Raw genomic sequence first — 24937 nt, forward strand, 5'->3', positions numbered from 1 at the left:
GGGAGCCGGCGCCGCCCCGCGCCCCGGGCACGGCCCAGGCGGTGCGGACCGCCCGCCCCGGGCACCGGGGCCGGGGTCGCTCGGCTGGGGCCGCGATGAGAACGGGGTCAGGCGAGGACACGGCCCCCGCGCACCCGCACGCGTGCGCACACCGGGCGACACAGCCCCGGGCCTCTCCGTGAGCGGCACCGGGCATCCATCGCCGGCCACCGGCGGCCGCGGCGGGGCTACGCAGCCGGGTTCCCCTGGAAAGAGTGGAAATCGCGGCTCCCCGATGGAGGCCGCAGCCACAGGGCCTGCCTTCACCTGCTCTCCCAAGCCGAGGGGACGCGGCCGCAGCAGCCCTCTCAAAATCCCCGCCTGGGGCCAGGAGCCCAGCGCACGCTACAGCCCGCGGCCCGGCCCGGTGAAAGAGACCCCCGGCTCCATCCACTCCTGCAGCAGCCAACAGAACAAATTACTGCCAACGGACTGCCATGGAACTGGCCACCGTATAAACATCAAGTGCAATTGTTTTGCCACGACTCCACCTGCTCCAAACGCCCATCCGGATGAAAGCGGGACGGAGGGGTCACAGCGAGCCCTCCCGGATCACAGACTTTGGCTAACGAGGGACAACAAACCAACAACACCGCATCTAACACTGCGGCACCCAAGCATTCCCTGAAACAATTCGCAGTTGACATCTAAACCAGAACGTTGGCCATGGATTTATGCACTAAAGATAAAAACCAGTAAGAACACCTTTTCATCAGCTACAAACTGCAATCTGTTTTTTTATCTAATGCTACACTGTAATGTAATTACTGTCCACTTCTTGGTCCAAATCAGTTAAATAGCAGAAATGCTCACGGACACACAACTCATTCCCCAGGGCAGCAATTAAATCAGAGAAAGCTGTCACCCATTTTTCATTGTCTGATGCTACCCTGTATCTAAACTCTTTATTTGGTGCATCAGAATGATGTATTAAATAGGATTTAGGATAAGGTAAAATTAAAATACTGATTTGTATTCTTTCCCCCAAATACCCCACATCTGCAAAGGTTGTTTTTGCACATTAAGAATGAGAGAGTGGAAGTCACACACACTTAGTGATCTGATTCTTCTTGGTAGTTTTGGCTACTTAGATCCTTTACAATACAGGGGAAAAAAGGAACAGTATTTTGTTTGCTTAGAAACCTAAGACCCCATATTGTGATTTAGACCCCAGGCTGGTGCATGCACTGGACAGCAGTTTCAGGTTTCCTTGTAACCTCATGTTAGAGGTCCTCAGACACAAGGAAGGAAAGAAACCTCTTCAGAGAGTTTCCCCCACAAAAGCTTTAAGAACCAACACAGAAAATAAGGAGCAGTGAAGAGGCAACTTGTTAAATACAGCCTCTGAAAATAACTAGAGCACAAACTAATCAGTCTCACTGTAATTTAGCCTGCATTATGGTCCACACCCAGGAACACAGAAATGGCAAAGTACTGTGAGCTGTAATTATTTTACGCTCCCACAGAGTATGAGTGTCAGTGTAAAACACGAGTGAACTGCACAACTCCAACTCCCTGCCCTGCCTCCGTGGGTTAGGGAAGGCTGCGTGCAGCTCTGCTCATCACACACATCACCAAACTCCTCCAGCTGTGTGCTATCCCCTCACAAAACTCAGGTATCCTACTCAGGAGTGTTTTTATATGCACTTTATAAAATTCAACTGCCTTAAAATATTTCTGGAGTCTATTGTAAAATAAATACCACAAAGTCTAAATTTCTTGATTATAGCTGAGCCTGGCTAGAACACAATAATTCCTTTTTTTTTTTTTTTCCCCAGATTTCAGCATTTGATTTTGTTCCAAAGCAGAGCAAAACTTTCAAAATTCAAGAGGAGACAGATGGGATGTGGGAGACCAAAGTTCAAGCCCCTGGTCTGCATCAGGCAAAAACCCCTTACCACCAACATATTCTAATAATTCTCATTCCCTTTTTAAGTTTTAAACAAATTTCATTTCTCAATCCTCGAGAAACTTCCCCCAAATAGTTGCATTAAGACAGATAGTAGCTGTGAAAAGTTCCTGTTCATTCAGCATTTTCCATTCAAGGAATGGCTTACTGGAAAGCTCCCAACCAACTTGAATTGCAGCATCCTTTTTCAATATGTCTGGGTTTTTCAGCAGTGTGTTAAAAACCCACAGACAAGCAGGCCCTTATTGTTATTTAATATTTCGTGTTACTTGGATTACAGCAATTAAATAAGATGTCTCGAGACACCTTGGGCAACCCAAGTGAACAAACACACAGTGACCTCATTTTTTTGGCCAGTTTGTTGACTACAGGTCCCCCTAAATCTAGCTATTTAGTTCTAATAGGAATTAAAGCTCTCTCCAGCAGATGGTTTCAATCCAAGAGGGCTCCCTGCCTAGGCAGCACCCTAAAATGTGGGCACCTTGTCTTGACAAACCCTGCAAAATGATGCTTCAGGTTTTAGCTTTTATATTTTTCAGATTCTGTACTGCTTTAGTGTAGTTCTGGGCTTCATATTAGGGGATAGTAAGCTCTCTTCACGGAGTAGGGAGACAAAACAATTCCTTCTCTAGCTGGGGACCAAGGACAACTGATCCAAATCTCAGGCCCAAGAGCATAAACAGTGTGGCATGAAGAGAGAAAACAAGGATGGAACTGCATGAAATAAAGCTGTAATTGGACAATTAGCTCCAATATGCAAATGGAGCAGAACTTACACAAGTGTGAAACCCTGTGACCTGTTGTCCATTGTGTGGCCATTTTGGTGTCCAAGGTGGATCTATCTGAGATCTTTTAATAAATCCCTACTTTAGCTCCATCTAGTCTCTGCTCTAGGCCAGCCTTCACAAGGCATCAAGAAAGCCTGGAGACGAGGGCTCCCCACACTGCCAGCTCAGCAGCAGTGTAAGTTCACGGGCCTTTGGGAGCCGTGGGGTCAGGAAGCCCTACAAGTTCAGCCCAGAACTGGAGCTCTCAGCCTGACACCCCCGTGGGCCAGGGCAGCAGCTCCCCCAGGAGCTGGAGCCCATCAGCCCTGCAGAGCCGGCTCCAGCCACAGCTCCAGGCTCCTGCTTGGCCAAAACAGGAACCCTTTGGCCGTGGAGAAAAGAAAACACACCATGAGCCACCTTTCCTGTCCACGTGCTACTTTTGAAGCCTAAAAAATCCTCATGCCACACTGCAACTCATGAAGACAGCCCTGACACTATGCAATGGCAGCAAAGCAGACCACTTCTTGGAATTAAATCTGCTTTTTGGAACAAAACAGCCCTCAGTAACTGCAATACTGTTTCAGAAAACAGCAGTCTTTAAGGACAAGACAAAAATGTGGCAGCATCATAATCCTGTGTGGGTAAGCATCTCAAACTCTTCACTGTGAAGTATTCCTGCATTGTTCATTCTGAGAGGGACAGTAACCCAAGATAAATCCTTTTTCCTCTCCGTATGAAAGCTTCCTTACATTTTATTTACTGGGCTGCCCTTTCAAAAAATTCAATAAGTAAGAAAATGTTTTCCCTTATATATTTTAGGATTCTTCTTTAGCAGCTCCAAAGCAAACAGGCACAGTGTGAATTCCTCAGGAAGAGGAGCAATATTGCTCCACACAGGGGCTGGGAACTGGAGCCCACAATGCCTTATATCCAGACTTTCATGATGTCACATCCCTGCAAAACCCATTACATTCAGGAAGGTACAATATCACTTAATGTTTATGTGGCTGATATTTTTAAATGGTATTTTTCAAGTCCAATATAGTTTTCAAATCTTTATCTGGATTATGTGTGAATTAATGGAAATAACAGTAACCTAACTATTGCCAGTTCCAATTTCTCCAAGGGCTGAGTGCTTGTGCACACGTGGGCACGGGTGTTGGAATATGCACTTCAGTTTACATTGATGGCTTCTACCAGTTACAGGAGCCAGGCCTTACTCCTGTAACTGTAAATCCATGTCAGTTCCTAAAGAAAACCAACACTTTTTCTTTCCTAAGCAGCAGGTATGGACTGCCAACCCCCACAGTGGCTATAAAGCCATTTAATGCACACAGCTCTGACTGACTTCACTGGGACTTTTGCACTTTTTAGTTAGAAAGGGGGAGAGATAATCCCTTTAAGGCAAAACACCAACATTGAAACTATGCTCCTGCTCTATCCCCCTACACCCTCCTCCCAGTGAATCACCTCCAAAAAATGCTTACATTCCACCAACATGAGAGAAAGAAGCATGACTCTTCTGAACAATGAACACACTGAAGCCAACCTCATTTCTTTTCATTATTTATATTCACTTTCCATACCATGGACAGAGACCTACAGTTTTGGGTTTTCCTCAGCTGCTTCCTATTTGAAACACATTACTGCCACAGAAGTCCCGGTACTACCAGTCTGGGAAAACAATGGAATTCCCTGCAATCTTATCTAAAGGATAGCAGCTAAACTGAGTGATAGCATTCCCCATCCCCCAACAGCTTCCCCATCTCAACACCTTGAAAGAGCTGATATAACTTTGTAGAAATACTTTCTCATTTCCTCAGAGCACAGTTTCTAGAGATTGAAAATGAAGCAAATGAAGCAAAACCTCTTTCTAGGAATATCTGAAAAGGCACCGGGTTTTATTCAAATACAATTTTAAAAGAAAATACCTGACATGTTCTTAAATGTCAGGAATGCTTCATTTCCTCCATGCAGCACACTGAAATTTCATACAAAATTTAACAAGAAATGAAGGAGGCTTCTGGTGCAGCTCTGAATGTATCATACAGAATGTGGCCACTCTAATGAAATAAAAACACACCAAAATAAAAGCTGCCAAAGAAAAGAGTAAAAACAAGGAATCTCTCATAAAGAAAGTAAAAGGAGTCTCCAGAGAGGACAAAGGTGAAGGGCAAAGCTAAGCTGCAAGGAGTGGGTCAGGCTGAGCAACAAGAAAAGTAGTATGTTTAGCCTGGAAAACAAAGGTTGACAGAAAAGCTGGAATGCTTCCTTTCACTGACCCTGCCAAAACTGTTTTGAAAACATGGCTTTTAGATCACTTCCTACCTCAACTCTACAAATCCTCTCCCATTAACTTCTCTTCAATCCCACTGACTAAATATACAGAAGGACAATGTCACTACTCTTTTGCTGTAAAAGGTCAGGATAAGTCTCTATCACCATTATTGTTTTAATATCTATTTTAGAGTTGCATTACAGCTGTCCCTCTCCTCACTTATTTTTTAAGAGCATTAAGGAGCAGCTGAAACAGAAAGAGGTTTTTGAATGAATTCTGAGCCAAACTGTTTAAGCCTACTTCCCTAAACATCATACCTTAAAATATACTTCCCCCTCGAAGGGGAATATACCATATCCCTCACTGCTACAGGATTCTGCTTTCTGCTTGCCCACCTGAAAACCAGAAGGGACTTCTCTGCCAAGCCTGGTTAAGCACAGGACAGGGCAGTGCCAACAGGAGCTCTCCTGAGACCTCCACAGCTGACAGGAATTCCTACATGCTGTAAGAACACACTATTTTCAAGAAACTGCTCTGGAGAAAGGTTTTGCAGGTGCATTCTCCCCAGTGTGAACTGCTCCTCTCAGAGCACACGCTGGTGTGCAGAGACTTGAACCTCAGTTTCCCACATCCCAAGGCAAATGTCCCAGTGATTTAACTACCAAGACAGCCTCTCCCCCTCTGTGGTTCAGGTACTATTGGATCCTATGAAGAAAACACTCCCAGGGGGACCCAGCACTGCAGAGTCTCACTGCAGCTCAGAGGTCAGGGAGTTCAGTTGGGATGTGGGAAATCTCTGTTCAACTCCCTACTTACCTGATTTAAAGCCTGATCTTGAAACTGAAATCCCTCAGAAGGTCAGTGCTGTTATCACATGGGCATACAGACTCTCTTTTCCCCTCCTCTTTGTTCCAAAAGTTATGACCTGGGTTATAAAAGGCTGATGGGTCAGAAAAATGAGTAAGAAACACAGAAAAAGAAAGTATGTTTGGGGAATGTGGTAAAAGACAAAGGGAGAGAGGAAAGAGAAGTGAAATGAGAGAAAGAGAAGAATAGACAATTAGAAAGGCAGAGAGATGTGAAAGGGGAAAATGCAGCTACAACTTGGTCATGAAGTTTATAAATTGATTTTCACCAAATCTGTCATCACAAGCAAATTACTTTAACTGAACCAAAGAGCAGAAAACATGCCTTCCTTTGCTTTTAGCCTTCAGTATTTTACAACACTAACACTCTCCTTTGTGATTCTCAGTCTCTTAAGACTACCCTCAATGTCCCTCCTTCCCACTTTCTGTGCCTAAATCTTCCTCATTTCTTTATGCACTCCAATTTATCCATTCTTTTGGCCAACATACCCTGGGACACAGAGTTAAAGCCACATTTACCTTTGATTTATAAAACAGGAACACGACTAACTCCAGCTCACTCTAACCTACAGTCCTGTAGATGACAAGAGGAAGTGACTGTACAACCTGTTAGCACCAACAGCCACCTGAACTCTCTGAAGCTGTAATGTGGCCAGCACTTCCCTTTGCAGAATTTTAAGATGCACCTCAAGACTCAAAAGAGTGACTTAATTTGCAACTTCTTTGTCTTACCTCAAAAGGTAGCGTGACTGGTGGCGGTGGCTTTTTCAGTTCTTCGCATTTTCTCTTCTTACATATCCGGTGGCTCGTTTTGCGCTTCCTGCAGCAGCTGCATTCCTCGCAGTTGGTTTTCCGCAGACAGGGCTCACACACTCCACAGCGCCTTCGTTTCTTTTTCTCCAGCATAGGGAGCAGAGATGAATATGGAAGAGGGTAATCACCAGCTGGATTTTTAAGAGAGTATGGCCCTGAGGCCTCAGCTGCTTCAGTGCTGTTGCTCACGTTGTCCTGAACCAAATTCAAGCTTACTCCGACACTTCCCAGCTGTGATGAATAATCATTATGCTGCAGTCTTGAGTCAGCTGGCAAATCTGCATTTATGGCTTTTTCTGAGGCAAGAGCAGAGATTTCCATGCAAGATGGCAACTCTGAAACAAAACCTGCAGATAATTGTCCAGAGCTTTCAGCAGAGATTTTCTCAACTGTGCTTTTTTCTAAATCTGAAGATAAAGTGGGGACATACCCTGAATTCAAAATTAATGTCTCTGCATCAATACATTTAACAAGCTGTTCAATGTCCTCTACTTCAATATTGTTTAAAGAGGTATTGGAGACTGGTTCACATACTCTAAATATGTTCTTTGTGTCAAATTCTGAATTTTCTTTTGTAAAGCTCAAATCTGAATTTGAATCAAGTTCTCTGTGAATGGGTACAAAATCCACAACCAGTTTCATGGGGTATTCTGCAAGTGAGTTTGCACCTTCAAAATGTAAAAGCAAATTTGATCCAGAGGCAGCTACAGAACTGGAATTTGAACCAATGTCTTTATTCTCAGATTCTAAATCCCAGCCTGCCTTCAAGCAGGAAGCTGCCAGTGACCTTGCATCTTCTAATAAATGTTCCTGTGAGTTAAACTCAGAGGTAACTAGAGATGCAGAATCCAAGTCTTGTTCTTTCCTAGGTAGCACCATGTCCAACCCTGCTCCAATGTGGAATTTGGCAAGTGTGACCGACTCTATCAGTACTGCTGAGCTGAGGCCTGAGGTATCAACAGTGCTGGAGTCAGGGTCTGTACTGTTAGGCACCACACTGAAGGGAGCCTCTGCATGTACCTTCGAGTTTGATTCAGAGGCAATTCCAGAGTCAGAAGGAGAAGATGGAAGTACCAGCGCAGCATCTTCAACAAATGCTTCAGCCAAACTACCTGTATCAAGATCACTGAGTATCTGATCACAGGGCAAGTCTTCATGCTTAGATTTCACCTCTGAAGCTTCTATACCATCATCAGTTACCTGACTGTTTGGAATGGAGTCATCTGTTTCAGGTATTTCTGCCTCCTCGTGCTGACTGGCACACGGGATAACAGGCTCTTCACCTGCACCACACAGAAAGCCTTCTTCAGGCAGAGCAGCTAACTCATTTTGAGCTAAATCTTGTTTCAAAGTTATTTCATCTGTTTCATCATTTTTCTCTTCTACTACTGCCAGGGCTTCTTGTTCATGTTTTTCCTTTGTTTCTACCCTTTTTTGAGCTGCAGCTTTCCTGGGCTTTGCAATTATTGGAGTTTGGGAAAATCTTCTGGAGAAGGATCGGTTACGGAGAGCCATTGTGAAGCCATTGATGCTGAAAGAATCCTGGCTGTGAAAGAGGATATTGTCAGCTTTCTCCAAACTCACCCAAGATGCTCCAGACAAGGTTCTGGTTACACTGCTCCTGAGAAGTCTACCTGAAGAGCTCATGATTGGTTTCTTTTCTTGCTGTTTTTTCTTAACATCTTTTTCTTGCACTGGCTTTTTACCTTTTCCAGAACTAACAGCTTTTGTGGAAGCCTTTGTGGTTTTCTTTCTCACTTGGCTAGATTTCTTTTTGCTCTGGTTAGTTTTCCTTTTGCCTAACTCTTCTTTTTTGGCTGATCTGGAAGGCCTCGCATGGTGAGCCATGTCTGCAGAGCAGGAGGAGTGTTAAGAGGAGAGATGGAAAAAAAATCATGAGCTCTTGAGAGACCTCTTCAGTAGAAAACTGCATACTCCCATTGCTGCTTTCTGCGCTCATACAATGTCAACTCTGAAACAGAAAAAGATACAAAACAGCATTAATATACTTCTAATTAAAAAAAGTGCACATATTTTCAGCTGACCATTTTTAATATTTAAAAATACAGAGGTAGAATCAGAATTAGCAGTATTGGGCATTATGTTCAACTAGCACAAATGCTTTTAAAATATTAGTATACTACAAAATAAAAAGCTTGCCTAAAGGCCTGTAACACAAACAAAGAAGTAAACTGAACTCAAATGACCAGGCAACATCACATATTTACTATTTTATGTCAGCACTAAAAAGTTTTAGTTTTGTCAATTTTATTAACAGTTCATTAACCAATACCCTTCTCCTCGGTAAGAAGTTAATATTTATCAGTGTAAGGACATTCAGGCACAAAAGAACAAAGCTGAGTTTATTTTTTGTGTGTACTCAATATATCATCACCAGGGCATCTATCGTTCTTTCATCACCCACTGGTAGCCCATCGTGGTAAATTTCCATATAAAATGGGATAAGTAAGTAGCTCCCCAAAGAGATCAATCTGTGATTTTACAGGGGAACTGCACTGGGGAAGAATGGTCTTTCCCAGTGTTACCTTCCAGAATACCTTCACAGCACAATGTGTTACATTCCAACCCTTAATTCCATACTGTCTGCCTATATCCTGCTTTATGCAAGGCAGATGTCTCTGCTTCATCACTAAAACTTAATTTACCTTCAAAAAAAAAACCACACATCTGTCCCAAGCTTTTGTCCCCAGTCACAGCTGCAATGCACAGGTCCCCCAACTCCCTAAACAAACTGAATCATCTCAAAAGATACAACAAATTTCTCATGCTCCAAACCAACTTCTTTCAAGGCGGGCTTTTTAAAAGTACAGAAATTCTCACAAGTACATATTTTTAAGCACATAGTGCTATTTAAGTACCTATAGAAGCTTTAGAAGCTTTACTTAGCTGTATTGTTTGATCATGTGGGTAGACAAGGGCCCTTAAAATGGGAATAGGCAGAGCCAGATGATCTATATTCTCCAGCAGGAAAGTACCTTTCCTTCACCATCATTCCTTAAGCCTCCTCCAGGCCTTCTGCACCTCTCATGGATGGGAAGAGGCCAAGAAAAGGTTGAACAAAAACTATGGGGATGATGTCTAAAATCCTGACCTCAAATGGAAGTAAAAGAAAGGGCATTTGGCTTCTGAAGGAAATAGAAAAGGAAAGAAGAGCGCAACCAGGTTCCTGACGTCACCACTCCCTCTTGTGACCTCAATCCCCACCTTGAAGCCAAAAGAGTGCTCTCACAGAGATGACTTCCCCACAGGCTGCTCTGAGCTCTGCTGAAGGTGGGGAGAGTTTTGCTAATGCAGCCCAAGAGCACTGCCCCAAGCACAGCCAACTCACATGGTCTCTGTGTGGGGCCACCAGGCTGCTGCTCCCCAAAGCAGCGCACTGCCAGCCATCCTGCTTCTGGCCAGCTGTTCTGTCACAGCCCTGCGCAGGCTGCCCCGTGGTCACAGCACCCACCAAGGCTAACAGTAACTCCCCAAACTCTTTGAGTAGCTTATTTAAAGCATTTTGAAGCCTGTCTCTTATTTATTCAGCTGTAGCAAGCCAACTGATCCTCTGTACTACAACATACAAAGCAAGTATCTTATCTAAACATGATGTGATTATCTTGTATCACATCTTCATACTGCATATCAGACGAACATGATTACTGAGACAGCAGGCTTTTTCACACACACAAACACCATTTAGAGCCAGCAGCGCTGCACAAGACAAGGCTAAACACACTTCTGAGGTCAGCACAGAAAACAGTGCCCACCAAACACACCATGAACAAGCTGAATAAATTTTACACAGTAACACATCCAGCCTAAGAGAGACTAAGCAGACACACGCAGTTGTTTATAGCTGTGGGTGACGCTCCAAAGGTCGCAGAAGAGACCTGAACAGCTCCCACAGAAGCTCTCCATAAAAGTTGGGTCAGACAGTGAAATAGTAAAACAAATACAACACTGAAAGGAAGGTAATCCAAGCACCCTTCTCCCCCTACCCTTCTCTGGAGGCACATGGGGGAAGGGGGACATAGCCATTAGGAGTCACTCCATGAATCAAAAAGGGCATCACACCAGCAGGTCCATGAAATAGTTGTTGGCAGCCTGCAAAAATCCTCCCCAGTTTCTTGGGGTTGTGACAGAGACTGGGATCCTCATTCCAAAGGAGGGCCTGGAAGGCTGCAAAACCAGCTGTAAGCAAGGAGCAGGCACATCTGCAGCCATCAGCTACAGAAGGAGCTACACAACAGTGGCAGGAGAATAAATGCGAGCTACTTTCAGAGCCTATAGCCAGGAGACCAAGGAAGAAAGCAAGCCATCAACAAAGGTCAGGCAACACAGCAATGTGTGACTCAAGAGGGGGATGGAAGTGATAAAGTCTTTTCTCTTTATCAGCCTAAAACAGAAGCAGAATGACCAGAGAATACAGGAGGTCTGCAGTGGAAACTGACTGGATTTTTGAGAATACTGAATGTGAATGATGCTTCGCTCATTGTTTGCTTACACCAGTAGTAGCTGTTACTGTTGAAGTTCAGGAAGCATGACTATCAAATTTATCAATCAGAAGCTTAATTTCTAACAATTTGGTAACTTTTTTGATCATTACTACAATGACAGGATAGCATGTCTTTACATGCATTTGGACAGGGATAGGAATGGGGGAATAGCTTCAAGGTGAAGGAGGCCAAGTTCACATCAGATACTAAAAAGAAGTTGTTCCCTGTGAGGGAGGTGAGGCCCTGGCACAGGGTGCCCAGAGGAGCTGTGGCTGCCCCATCCCTGGAAGTGTCCAAGGCCAGGCTGGATGGGACTTGCAGCAACCTGGGCTAATGGAAGGCATCCCTGCCCGTGGCAGGGGCTTGGAATGAGTTGATCTTTAAGGTCCCTTCCCACTCAAACCATTCTGCGATTGCACAATTTAAAAACTGCAAAATTGCTTCAGGATTGAAGAGGCAAGATCATCCTGGAATTCTGTGGTTGGTTTTGTCCTTTTATTAAAAATATTTTTATACAGAGAAACACACCTGTCTGGCAAGAATGTAGAAAACTACCAATGCCAAAGCATTGCTTCTCTTCAGGGCTAAAATTATAGAGGCTATGAACAGAGTGGTTCAAGACTTCCCTTTTTTTTGCTAAAAGAAGAATGCTGATATTAGTAGGAAATTGCCTGGAAATTGCCTGGTTTTAAATGCTGCATTATAAAGGATGGCAAAGACTTTGTCTGACTCAGAGATGACAATACAGGGCCACAAAAACAGCAACACTTGAATCCATTCAGTTTCAATTTTGTCACTGAAGTGACTTTTGGTTTTTCAGAAGAGATCTGACTAGACCCCCAAAGAAAATTTTTTGCAGGGTAGGGGTGGATGCTTCACTTTAGTTATATTTGTCTGTGACTTTGAGTACCTGACCTGCAAGGTGATCTTACACTCTCAGGCAAAATGTTTGTCAGCAAGAGATCTCAGTTTCCCTAAAAAAAAAAAAAAAACCCCTAGTCTTGAATGCTAGTCTGTAGAAACCACCTTAACTGCTAGCTAAAAACTGTCTTGACATTTTAAATAACCTGTCCTATAAATTACATGGCTATTTCTTTGTTTCCTCTTCCACAGTTAGCATCAGAGTATTAGGTAACTGCAAGGTTGGTGTTCAAGTTCTTTTCCTGTAACACTAGGAAATATTTTACCTTCCCTTTTCCATTTAAAGCACTGGCAAGGACTGTTGATATCTGCAGCAGTTGCAAATCATCTCACACTGCTCCTTAAGGACAACAAATGGCTCTACCACACTGGTCATATTTCACAACAAGCAATTAATTATATTTCCAAAACATCTATGTGGACTCAATAGGATTATAAAACATAAACCTTATGGGACAATATAATAACTTGTCAGTTTTCTACCATCTTGGAGAGAAACAAATTTACTTCAGTGCTTTCTTCTGCCATCCTTGGCAGGGGAGCACAGGCAGCCCCAGGATGTAAAAGGGGCAATAGGTGACAGGAGGTTTTGCAGGGAACTGCCCTAGATAGTACCAGTGCATCCTGAAGCTGTCTGTTACTTGAGGCAACTTATCTCTCCTAATCCACGTGCAAAGCTGAAAGCTGGTTTTAAGGCCAGTTGCTTAAGTTTTGTTCATTCGTGGTAATAAATCTGGAACAATTCCACTGACTGCTATAATCCTCAACAAATACTGCTAAAAAAGCTAATCAAAGGCTAAATCTTTTAGTCCTGTCTCTTCTCAAAATTCCAAACAATTATAATGAGAATTCTACCTACAAAGTAATTATGAAATTTAACCCCATACTGCCAGAATGCCTCCAGAAAGAAACAAAACCAAAACCAATAACCCCCCAACCAACAAAAAAACCCCAAACCCACCCAAATAAGTTTACACAAATGGGTAAAAAAAATATAAAGCAAATTTTCATTCTAGAGACTGACAATCAAGATTCTCTTACATAACTTGATTCTTGTTGGAAGATGGCAGGGGGAAAAAGAAAGATATTAGACGATGTGTCCTCATAAAAAATGATGGCAGGATTTTTATGGTGTTGTGAAAAATGGCAACGAACAGAGCACTAAACAGAAAAAAATGACACAGCTAGCAGTCACTAGTTTCACTAGTCACCTGGCTTCACTACAGTCAGATGTACTTAAGTACATTTTGTTTCCGTGTTTAGTGTTTAAAAAGTCCCTTGACATTTGCCCTTAAGAGAAACAGATCTGGAGGTTTTCATAAGAGCCACTCAAAAATATGCAGGTCCCAGGCAATAAGGGCCACAATGTGACTAAGCTGTCACACAAGCTCAATTTAGAATTCGATGCACAATTTAGAATTCAAAACCACCTCATCTTCTGGCAGCAAACGCCCTAGAGGAAGAAACAAGAGACACCAGAGAAGACAGACATTAAAAAAATCTGACCCTCAGGTGCAAAAGCATGTCATATCATCTGCATATCCTTCCCAGCTCCACCAAAGCCAACCTGCTTTCCAATTTGGCCTAGTTCCCTGCATCTACTCATTGCTCTGTAGAGCACTTTGTAAATGAAAAGAAGGGAAATGGGTTAGGAGGGGAGAATCAGCTTTAATTTTCCCTTTCCCCCCTCTGTAATCCTTGAATACACATTTGCTTTGGGTAAGAAACAGAACTGAAATTTCTCATCTGCCATCTCAGTACCATGAGTTACTTCATACACAGAGGCCTCCCCTCTCCATTCTCCTCCACAGAGGTTTTGTGCTTTATGTTACAGGACTATGCCATTCTTAAGCACCTGGACATATTTCATCCACATATATTAAACTTTGGCTTAAGGCAACACTTTCCAGTAGCATTCGAATGTGGGACAGGCACTGCAGGATGCCACCTCAGTCTCACAGACAAAGGCACATAAAGCACAGTCCTTTACTCACTCATCAGCAACACAGGATGATGCTGAGCAGACCAAGCACCAAGGCCTTCATCCTAAATTTTTGTCTTTGCTGGCTCCAGAAGGCCACCTCTGTGTTTAGAGGATGAGGCAGAGCAGCCACCTCACTGCATAAGGAGATGCAGGCTGCTGTGAAATAGGTACACTCCATGAATCCAGCAGGAGATGGCCATGGTTAGCATTGCGCAATGACTTCATGCACCTTGGAGCCTACACAGTGGGTCACACAGATAAAAAGATACCACAAAAAAACCTCCTCCCAGTTTGGAGAAAGCTCTATTAGAACAACTAGGGGGAAAACAAAAAAAAAATAGAACTGTGGCAAGGAACTGCACTGCCTAAACCACAAACCAGATTAAGGCTCACATACACAACTTGAACCAAAAATCAATTGTGAAGACTCACACCACATGTGCAAACATCCTCCCTTCAGCCAGGCAGGAGCACAGGCTTACTTTAACCTATGTGCAGTGCAGCCAAGCACTGACCTTCACAGGGGGAATGCTAAAAAGTAAAAATATACCAAGTAATTTCTAAAGGCTCATAGAAGAAAAACCCCATCCACCAGAACACTCCAGATATATTTGAATACAAAAAAGCAAGCAAACCAAACAAAACACCCTATCTCATCACATGCACCTCTGATTCTGCATCTATGCTGTTTAAAGCACTTCATTTCTTTTTGATAATATGACTACATTCTTCAGGGAGTTTGCCTTTCCTTAAAAACAAGAAAAGGCAAAAAAAAAACCTCCACTACCATTAACTGAATCACCTTATCTCAAACTCAGCTAAAAGAAGGGGGAGGTGGAGGGAAGAACCTTCAGGCAAAGATTAAGCCTGGAAAATTTCATCCTGATAGGTGTTTTGAAATTTTAAGTATCTGAAAACAGAAAGCAGGATGGAAGTGCTTAGGCCAGCTTCAACAACCATGCCACTCATAATAAAATACTATTAGTGAAGATTTTTAATTACTACATAGTGAAGAATTAGGTCTTACAGAAACTGTGAATATGAAAGTTCCTTGGTACATCTCACCTTGAGTTCTTCCCCAGTTACCTGATTTACACAACTCAGTCTGCCCTTGTCTCCTCCAAGCACAACAAATTCTTATCTTGAGGGACTGACCCTCATTCCAAAAGCAACCACCACCACCCCTTGTGCCGGCAGAGCAACTACCCCAGAAAAGCATGAACCAGCTTTCTCCTTCTTTACAGTCAGGGTAGACCAGAGTACCTGCCCAGACCAAGACTGAATGCTAAATTTTCCCAGTTCAATCTGTTTTCCTAATTGGTGTTGGCTGACATAGAGAAAACAGGGTAATTACACCACAGAATAGCTTTCTGCCTTTCCACAAGAGTACCTCAAAAATCACTGAGCACAACTGGGGAGAATTATTATTATTTGGACTATTACTATTATTATTATTATTGTTTTCACAGGTTTTTCCATTGTCTTGAAAATGTAGAGGCACCTCCGCCTTAGAAATCCACTCAGTCATGTTTAAATACCCAATGCTGCAAGCTCTGCCCACTTTGCCATTATCGCACTATAATTTCTAGAACCAGAGCAGATGCACGCTGGTGCAGCCACCCTGGCCAGCGTGTTTACAGAGTCGCCTCACTCCGCTGACATTGGTGCGCTCACGCCCTGCTCCACGTTCCCCTCTCCTCCTTAAAGGAGTAGCAATCTCACCACGCTGGCTAGCTGCTACGTAGGCCGAGATACAAGTGATGCGGACTACGTTGCCCTTTAAATATCTTTGGGGTGCAGCAGGATAGGCTGGCGGAGTGTAGGACAGGCTGGGCACACGACTGGCGCGTCTCCTTTGACTGCTGCTGCGGCCGGTGCCGGCACAAGCCCGGTTCCCCTGCTCGCTCCTCGGGCCCAGCAGCCATACCTTTGTAAGGTTAGCTGCTCCTGCCTCCCAGCAGGCCGCCGCGTCCTTTCTCCTCACCCGTTCGGCGAACCTCATCCGTCTCCCCTGGTTCTTTCACGGGCACGGCAGGGAGCATTCCCGCCAGCACCAAGCCTCCAGCTGCCGTAAGACCAGCACCTCTCCTCTCCCAGCTCCAAGAGCAGCTGGACAAGCACTCAGCGCCCAGGAGCGCCCCGGAGGCTACAGCCCTGCAGGGCTCTGGTTCCTTTAGTGCAGGCAAGCGGACCCCAAGGGAAGAAGGGGCAGGCAGGGCCCTCCGGCGGGAGAGGCAGCGGCTCCTCGTGGCCCGGTCCCGCCGCTGGCCGTGCCTCCCCAACCCCGGGAGCCCTCCCCGGGGCTGCAGACAATGGGGCCGACCCCAGCGGCGGCGCTGGGGACCCGCAGCGCCCATCCGGACGCGCCCGGCTTCTCCCGCGGCCAAGGCGGGGAGCCACCCGCGGGGACGCTCCCCCAGCCCCACACTCCAGCGGCACCTCCACAGGGTGATGCTGCACAGCCCTCGCTCGCCGGTTTTATGGGACGGCGGGAGTGGGCTGCGGGGTTTTCCGGCTGGCTGGGGGCCGCTACGGCCGGGCAGGGTCCCTTTTAATTGTTCCCTGTCCTCCACGCAGGCTGCAGGCAGTTTCTCTTGCCTGGCGGGTTTTTCCAGGCAGGCTCTGTCTGCTGCAGCTCCAGCACAGCCAGGGAGACCGGACTTCTTCGTTTTTTCGGCCAACAAACTCCGTTTTGCATTTGAATAAACCCCAGCCTGCCTTCCTCCTCGGCTCGGAACGGCCCGAGCCGCAGGGCTCCGAGCCTGGCCGCGGCGGTGCCTCTACCTCCCCCTCCCCACTCTACCGAAGCTCAACTTTGCAACTAGCCAAGGGGATAAGAGAAGGGAAGGAGTGGAAAAAGAGAGGGATCAAAAAAAAAAAGGATAGAAAAAAGGTGGGGTTCCGAGAGCAGAGGTCCCCGCCGTTCCCCCCCCTCCCGCCCGCAGCAGCCCCGGGAGCCGTCCCGCACACGTACCAGGGCTGCGGCGCGGTCAGCCCCAGCTCTCAGGAAGGGGCGATGCTGGCATGGCTCGGAGCGCGGCGAGGCGCGGGTCACGGCCCGGGCCCCCGCGGGCGGGCGGCTCCCATGGCGCGACGAGCCCAGGCGCGGAGAGGAGCCCCGCGCCGCGAAACGTGCTCCGTGCTCCGGCGGCGTCGCCCCTGGCCGGACCCTCCGGGAGGGAGCGGGGAGGGGGCGGCTCGGCGGGGCGCTCGCCGCACCGAGCCCTCCCGGCAGGCGGCAAAACGCGCCCTGGATCCCCGCGGCTGGAGCGGGATTCGCCGCCCCCCGCACCCCACCCAGGCCCCCGCGCTCTGGGGTGACCCGGCGCGGCCCCGGGTACAGGGAGAGTGGCGGCGGTGCCCCCACGGCTGCCCACGAGAGCAGCCGTCGGCGTGCCAGGCTGGTAACGCCGGGGGTTATTGAACAACAACAACATTAAATGACGGCAATAAGAGAAAAGGCAAATTATCCCGTTACTTGCGGAGGCTGTGGTTTGACGCCGCATGCCCCCCGGTCAGCCGCGGTGATGGCACTCTATAAAATCACCCTTTTCTTTTTAGCCTGGGAGAGGGAAAGCCGGGTCAGCCGTGACAGGCGAGGGGCTCACCGGGAGACAAACCCCCTTTCCCTTACTTGTACCATCCATGAGGACCCTCGAACACCAGCGTCCAGCAGGGCCCGGCCATCCCACGCGTGGAAAAAATACTCCCAGAAGCATGGGGAAGAAGCTGGCTGAGAAGGGAGATCTTCTGAGCCTCCCTCTCCCTCCCGCAAGGAGGTAAAACATAATGAGCCTGGCTCTTTCCCCATCCCCCACCTCATTCATTAAGAGCCACTGACGATATTTGCTGCTCCTTCCCAGAGAGAAACGAGTGAGTAAAATGTCATGGTAAGAGGAAGAGTCAGTCCACTGACCGACTTCTTCCACCCCTCATTATCACCACAGCCTTTTGTGAAAAGCAGGCCACCAAATCTAACATCTCTTCAGACTGAAAAACAGATGTTGGAAATGGGATCTGTGAAACAATATACCCAAGCAGTACTTTTTTAGAAAGGCTTCATTATTATTAAGTCTGTAGCTGTTGCAATATAAAGCAGTTCAAGTATGAGCCAGCCCAGTCAAATGCAAGCCTGCAGAGAGGCTTTTCTGCTGCACACAAGTGAGCAGTACTATCCACATCCATCCATTCCTAGATATGCTTTAAATGCCAGCGTTTTGCTGGTTTAAGTGCCATGTGATAAAGAAGAAGCAGAGGCACAGATCTGCACAGCTCCTTGTCACTGCTGCTCTTCAGTGATAGTGGGTAGGTAGCCTAGCACCAATTTGTACCTCCATCCTCTTCCCACCTGCCCTATGCTTCCTTGCATCCAGAGAGAAATACAGTCTGGGAACCTTAGCCAAGCTCACAGACACTTCATTTGAAACAAGGTGAAACCTACATCACAGACACCTGAATTTTGAGCAGCTGCCCTCAGTGACAGGAAATTTTACCAATGCACAAGTTCTCTTTGCTGGGTGTAACCATTCCATCTCCTCCTTAGGGCTGGATATCAAGACTTCTATCATTCTAAAGACTTGTTCTGCTAAAATATAAGGTAGTACAAGCTATTTTTGTAAGACAAAATCACAGGTGATTTGATAGGCAAAAGAACTATTGCTCTTAAACTGCTGCACACAGCAGAAGTTGAAGGAACTGGAACTTGATGATAAAACCCCACATAATCAGGATATGTTTCTTGGAGAGATGGCAATAAGTTAGAGGTTATGAGCTTGAATGAAATGTAGAGCAAGAAATTAGTAACTTGAGGGAAAGCAACAAATAACGAGGGCTAAGGTTTATTTAGAATAAACAGGTTAACAGGAGCACCAAAAGCATCAACATGCACAATCATAGGTCCATTAAAAACATGCTAAAGGCTAGGAAACAAACAAGAACTAATAATTGTTCATTTTCATACCTACAGACCTATGTGCTCATGGTCTGAGGTCTTCCATCCTGGGAAGCAAGTAGCACCAGATGACAATCTTTTCTGGCAACAGTAAGATACTCAGCCTAGCAAGACAAACTGAGTTTAAATGTTCGGAAAAAGATCCCACAGGAATGACTGTCTGGGCAATAAAACAGCAGATGAAGTCCTTTCACTAAACGCAAAGTGAGCGCATGGAGTGAAACATGGAAATTACAGCTTCTGACTTAACTCCTACCATTCAAAACAGAGCTCCTGGTACTGTGACAGGTGCTGCAGTGAAGCTGTTCTGTGTGCTCAAGCAGAGTGTCAGGGATTATTACAAAAGAAGGGGGGAAGTGAACAGGAAACACCTCTACACCATCATTATTTAGCCCAGATCTCTTGTGCACTTACATATCAAATATAATGTGCAGTTCTGGTTTGCTTAAAAGGTACAAAGGGAAACTTGAAAGACAAATAAGAACATAGCAATTGCACCTAAAAGCACATGAAGCAGGTAAATGCACCACTATTTCCACCCTAGAAAGGCAGCAGTCTGGAGGAAATCCCAACCAATATACTAAAAAATAAAACCAGCATGGGAAGTAATACCAGAGAGACATACTCATTCACTCAATGTGTGTTTAGAGAAGCAATGAACTCTTTCTCTAAAGTAAAGGCTATCAAGGCAATATATCAAACATAATCAGAACATAGACAGCATCTCCATACAACAGGTTTTCAAACCACAGAACTGCTTACTACAGCACACTGAAGAGGCAAAAGGCTTTAGAGAGTTTCTTTCTTTAAAGCAAAAATAATGGAAGAAAGTTTAACCAAAATCACACGACACAGAAGTGCTATTTTAACTAAATGTTACTTGAAGCTGAAAGAGTACATTGAGGGCCCTGTATGCTACCCAAGCCTCCTTCCCTGTGTATATGCTACTGGCGATTTTTCTGGGTCAGGTTTTAAGCTGGTGGACCTTTGGTCTAACACAGTACTCCTACCCCTATGCTCTTCTCCAGAAAAAAAAATACAAGTTGACAGCCACTTATAGAATGAATAAAACTGAACAGCATGGTATGAAGCAATAAAGTGCACAAACCTGTAAGTAGCTCTGCATTGCAGGCAGCTCTGGCAAAATTCCAGTCTGTGGTAAACATGAGGGAGCTGTGAGGGGCAGCTGCTTGCTGAGAGACAGGGAGCCCCACACAACAGCCAGCAGGACAAGGACCTCACCAGCCATTGTACACACACAGAGTAAACAGAACAGGTCCAGGGGCACCATCTGCATTCAAGCACAAGGCCAGGTATTAAAACAGCTTTCAGAAAGTGAGGTAGGTCTGAAGTTTGACTAAGAATTCAAGCTACAGGTCTGGAGACCCATAGAGTAAGGAAAAAATTACATACAAGCCCAATGAGTACTGAACAGAGTCCATCCAGACTAGAAGAGGTCAAGCCCAAACTAAGGCTCTAAACAAACAAAACTGATTCCTCAGCCAGGGTAGAGCTTAAATAGAGCTCCTGGGACCATGGGCAGAGGATGTGGGTGGAAACTCCAGATGCAGCTGGTCAGGTCCATTAAGACCTATTAGTGCCCTCAGGGCCTTGACCCTGGAAGCACAACTATTCAGGTATGCCTGAATTTGTCCTGCAGTTATCTTCATCAGACCTCTGCAACTGGCACAGCATCAGTCCAAGCTAGGAAAGGTTAGATTGATGCTGAACTTTAGCCCTTCTCAAACCAAAAGCTCTGAGAATTATACTGCAAAGATACCTAAGCTGCTTTTTAAGGGACAGATTTGATCTAAGCAGGCCTATCTTAGCTAGCCCTGCTTCCCTTGTAGTGGAAAGATGATAGTGAAACATTAGAGCTGTTTGCTTGTGTGATAACAAAACACGGATTACAGCTTCCACTTTTTATCAAAGCCTGCTCACGTTTATTAGCTTGGACTCCAGCACAACAAAGTGACCAGCCTGCTCACAGCTCACAGCCCAGGTGTGACCACCTGTGTGCCACACTGCTGCGAGGTGCTGTGCCTGTGGATCCAGGTGAACACAGGCCAAACACTGTCAATGCCTTTGGATTTGTAATGCAGATGATCAGAAAAAGCACCCACAGCATTGTTAGTTGGCACTGTCTGAAAGAGTAAAGTCTCAAACAACATGAGTTTAAATGCAGAAACTCTTGAATTCTAATTGTGGTTTTGACAATCACTTCCTCATTTAGTCTTTCTTGGCCATGGTTCTGTAGATAGTATCTACCTGCCTGATTGGCACTGAAAACAGGTTAGCATTTGTAGGCACACTGAACACAGACACTTTAAGCGTTAACACCATTTTATGTGAAATAAGGCCAGAAGGGACTATGTTTCATCTTCTGATACCCATTATACAGGCCCACTGCATTTATTCTAAATATTTCCTGACAGATGTTCCTGACCTGCAGTGGACAGCAGTTTGCTGCCAGTTTCTATTTTCATTGGAAATCTTGTCCCTTCAGTGCATTACTGTACATGAGTAATAAAAAGCATGGCAGCAGAATGATTGTGCAGTACCTTGCTGGTAAACATTACATCTGGCGAGACATGGTGAATTGTACATGCACAGACCCAAGAGTTTTGGATGCTTCAAGTCAGCAAACCATGTGATACAGGGGTCACATAGGGCACACCTCTTCCAGGCACCTGAAGAAAAGGAAGTAACCTGCTTAGCCAGACCCACTGTATTTGCAGACTCAGTAACTGATCAGTCAAATATTTCTGTTCATTAAAGACTTCACTGACTGGGCTTGTCAGGGTCCTGAGGGTGTCCACAAGGCTTCATGGCCCTGACCAGCCTCACCTGGGGCCTCCACCCACACACCTGCTTCATGGGCCCTGAACTCCATTTAAGCTCAGGCCTGGCCAGGTCATTGCTTCCTGTCTAAGCTCTGGTATAGGTGTGTTTGTTTTGAGTGTTGGTTCTGGTCTTGTTTGTTGTCTGGATTAGGTTTCTAGGTGACCCTCAGGCTTGCCTCTAGCTTTGCTTTGGGCCTTCTGTTCCTTTCTTGCCTCTGTGGCTGTGCTATAGAGCTGCTTTGTGCTGGGGCTGGAGGCTGTTCCAGCCCCCAGCTCTGCCTGTCTGCTGCAGGACTGTGCCCTGCCAGTGGAGGTGCCTCCTGAGCTCTGCTGTGTTTGGCTTCTTGATCACCTCACCTCAGGAAGAAGCACTTCTAGCTACTTGATGACAGAGGTAAAGAGGGTTTGGGACAGCACAGTCCTGAGGAAGGTTTGCTAGGGTTGTAATCTGCAAGCTGTGATTTTTGTGGCAGAAGAAGAATGATTATCATGTGGGGAAAGTTATGTACTCCTGATGTCTGTAGATATGGTTTGGGGCAAGTGAACAGGTAATTAGATAGCTATTACATCAGATCACTAACTAGTAAAGACCAGAAGCAAGCCTAAAGACTTCAAAAGCTTACAGAGGTATGATACCTGATGGCAACAGCTATCCCATAATAGGGCTTGGTGTACACCAGCATTTTAAGAGCACTGAAAAGAATCTTTTCAGCAACCACTACTACAAGGACAGCTTACCTAACTAGAACCTAAATAGTCTATTTTAATTGATACATATTTAAAATATGTTTAGAAAACCAAGCATCTTTAACAACAAAAAAAATCAGGAACAAATTACAATTGATAAAACTACCTACCTGCTTGATTTTTTTTTTTTTTCAAATTTGTAGCTCTGCTCCTGAGTATTGTATTTTTAATGTCCTCTCCTGCTGATTTTTGATTTTTTGGGGGAGGCTGTCATAGTGTCACACACGAGTGTAACCCAAATAACATTAACATTTCTGATGACTTTTAAGAATGCATCATAAAAGAGATGCCACCAGAGAAATTTTGTAAAAGGTGTAAACATTTTGAGGTAAAAAGATGAAGTGACAACTGGGAGAATGTTAAGATTTAAGGGTGCAAACGAACTACTAGAGTCTCTAATAAAGAAGACAGACCTTGAAAGTGCTTTATACCAGTAAGTACTTAAAAAAAAACAGTAAAGCTAGGCACATAAAGCTCATTGCTGAATTTTTTTATGTGTTAGTATATCTATGCAAGATGTTCTGTTTAGTTTTGCAATGTAATTCTTTTACTGCTTTCCTAAACAGTACACACACATGAGGCACCCTTCCCTAAATTATGAGGGTTGACAAAGTATCTTCTTGAAATATCCTGCCCGTAGCTAAGAGAGGAGGCAGTGTATTTATGTGATTATTGATTTTTCTAGTCTGTGGTGCAACTCTAGGAACTTGATGACTTTCAGCTGTTAGTGCAGTTGCAATGCTTTTCTGTGTGAAATCAGTAAATTAGGCTCTTACAGCTGGAGCTGTTAACACAGTATGGTTGCTGTGGTGGGAGGAGGCTTTTCCTGAGCAGAAACCCAAAAGAATATAAAGTGGGTGAAGAAAATGGCATCAACAGTGACTTAAAAAAATCTGCTTCAGTAACTCACAGAACAGTTGCCTTTCTATAAGAGACTTACAAAGAGTGACTTCAAAAAAAAAAAAAATTTAGGTACATTACAAAAGGTAAAAAGGCTTGAGGGTTTTCTGCTGTGAAGGACTTATTTGATGTTTTGTAGAAGAAATTATTATTTTTTTAATTGTGGGAAAGAATGAATATTGTAACAGCAATTTCTCACATATATAAATGATGCAATTATTAAACAGAGCAAAAGGAAGTTTTTTTGATTCTGACATGTCGGAACCCAGGACATCCCTCTGGGTGACCTGGATGGCTTGAGCCCCTGGCAGGGGGCTGATGAGCCCTGGCAGAAGACCAAAAACACTTGGGGATTCGATCTTAACTCCTGGGAGAAATTACCAACCTTGTATGAAGAGTCACAGGTCACAAAAGTCTAAGTAGCATAGTAGTAGTATGCACGGGGTGAAGGGAAAATTTTGGAACCATGTACAGGGGGGTTTGGGATTCTGTCCATGGGGGTCAGGGGGTCTGAGACTGAGAGATTTTGGTGTGCCCTGTCCTCCTTTCTTCTCCCTGGCATCCATGTTCAGGATGATGTTGGCACTCCATCCCGACGATGGGGAACCCGAGACTGACACATGCTTAATTTTAAAGACTATAATCTATTAAAGGGAAAAATGAGTAATTTTTCTTGAAGGCAATTTGACACAAGCAGGAAGCAAAAATATTCTGGCAATTTTTCTTGGAAAGTGATTCTTTTTACTCTTGCAAGCATTGAGATCTGCTTGACTGGTTTCTTTGTGTTAGAAGACTAACTTTTTAAAAAGGCATATTGGTATGTGAAATACTTGAAATCCAAGGTCAAGATGTATGGGGCAAAAAGTATATGAGGAATAGGTGAGTAACTGCAGAAAAATAATGGAAAAGCTGACAGCATGGGCTTTCTCACCAGGCATCAGGTGTGCGCTCCCTCCTTGCTCCATACACCAGGCATCCAGAGTACACTTGTGTTATCTTCAGCAGCTGAAGACAACAGGTCAAATACCTCCTGGTATTTATTATTATAAAGGAAAGCCTTATACACTGTAATCAACAGAGACATTGCAGAAAATCTAAAAAATTGTCCAAAATGTTGACAGCTGTGGAATCATAGTGTTTGACCTTTCTGATTCTAAAACTGCTGATTTTTTTTTTTTCAATGTTTCCCCTTCTGATGCGTTTTGAAACTTGCACATAAATAATCATACTGAATATTTTTTCTGGGTATGAAACCGTAATTGTAGACAAAAGAAATAATCATGTTTAAGTAGCTATTTAAATGGCTTGAAAGAAATCGATGTATTTTACAGTACAGTCAAATTAAGAGATCTTTAGGTTTTGGTTATGTGCGCCCATAGGTCTTAATATACGTATTTCTTGGCGAAATGGGCGG

The 24937-nt window shown here is 44.8% G+C and overlaps 1 protein-coding gene across 1 annotated transcript in view; it reads right to left on the minus strand.

The window, feature by feature from the left end:
* Positions 1–8523, minus strand: part of TET1 (tet methylcytosine dioxygenase 1) — a 64071-nt gene extending 55548 nt beyond the window's left edge. The window contains exon 1 of the mRNA XM_041490084.1: positions 6595–8523. Coding sequence (XP_041346018.1) covers positions 6595–8523 — 1929 coding nt within the window. The remainder of the gene's footprint in view (positions 1–6594) is intronic.
* Between the last annotated feature and the right edge of the window lie 16414 nt (positions 8524–24937).

The sequence above is a fragment of the Pyrgilauda ruficollis genome, unplaced genomic scaffold, assembly GCF_017590135.1.
Source record: "Pyrgilauda ruficollis isolate IOZ18807 unplaced genomic scaffold, ASM1759013v1 scaffold98, whole genome shotgun sequence".
Lineage (NCBI taxonomy): Eukaryota > Metazoa > Chordata > Aves > Passeriformes > Passeridae > Pyrgilauda > Pyrgilauda ruficollis.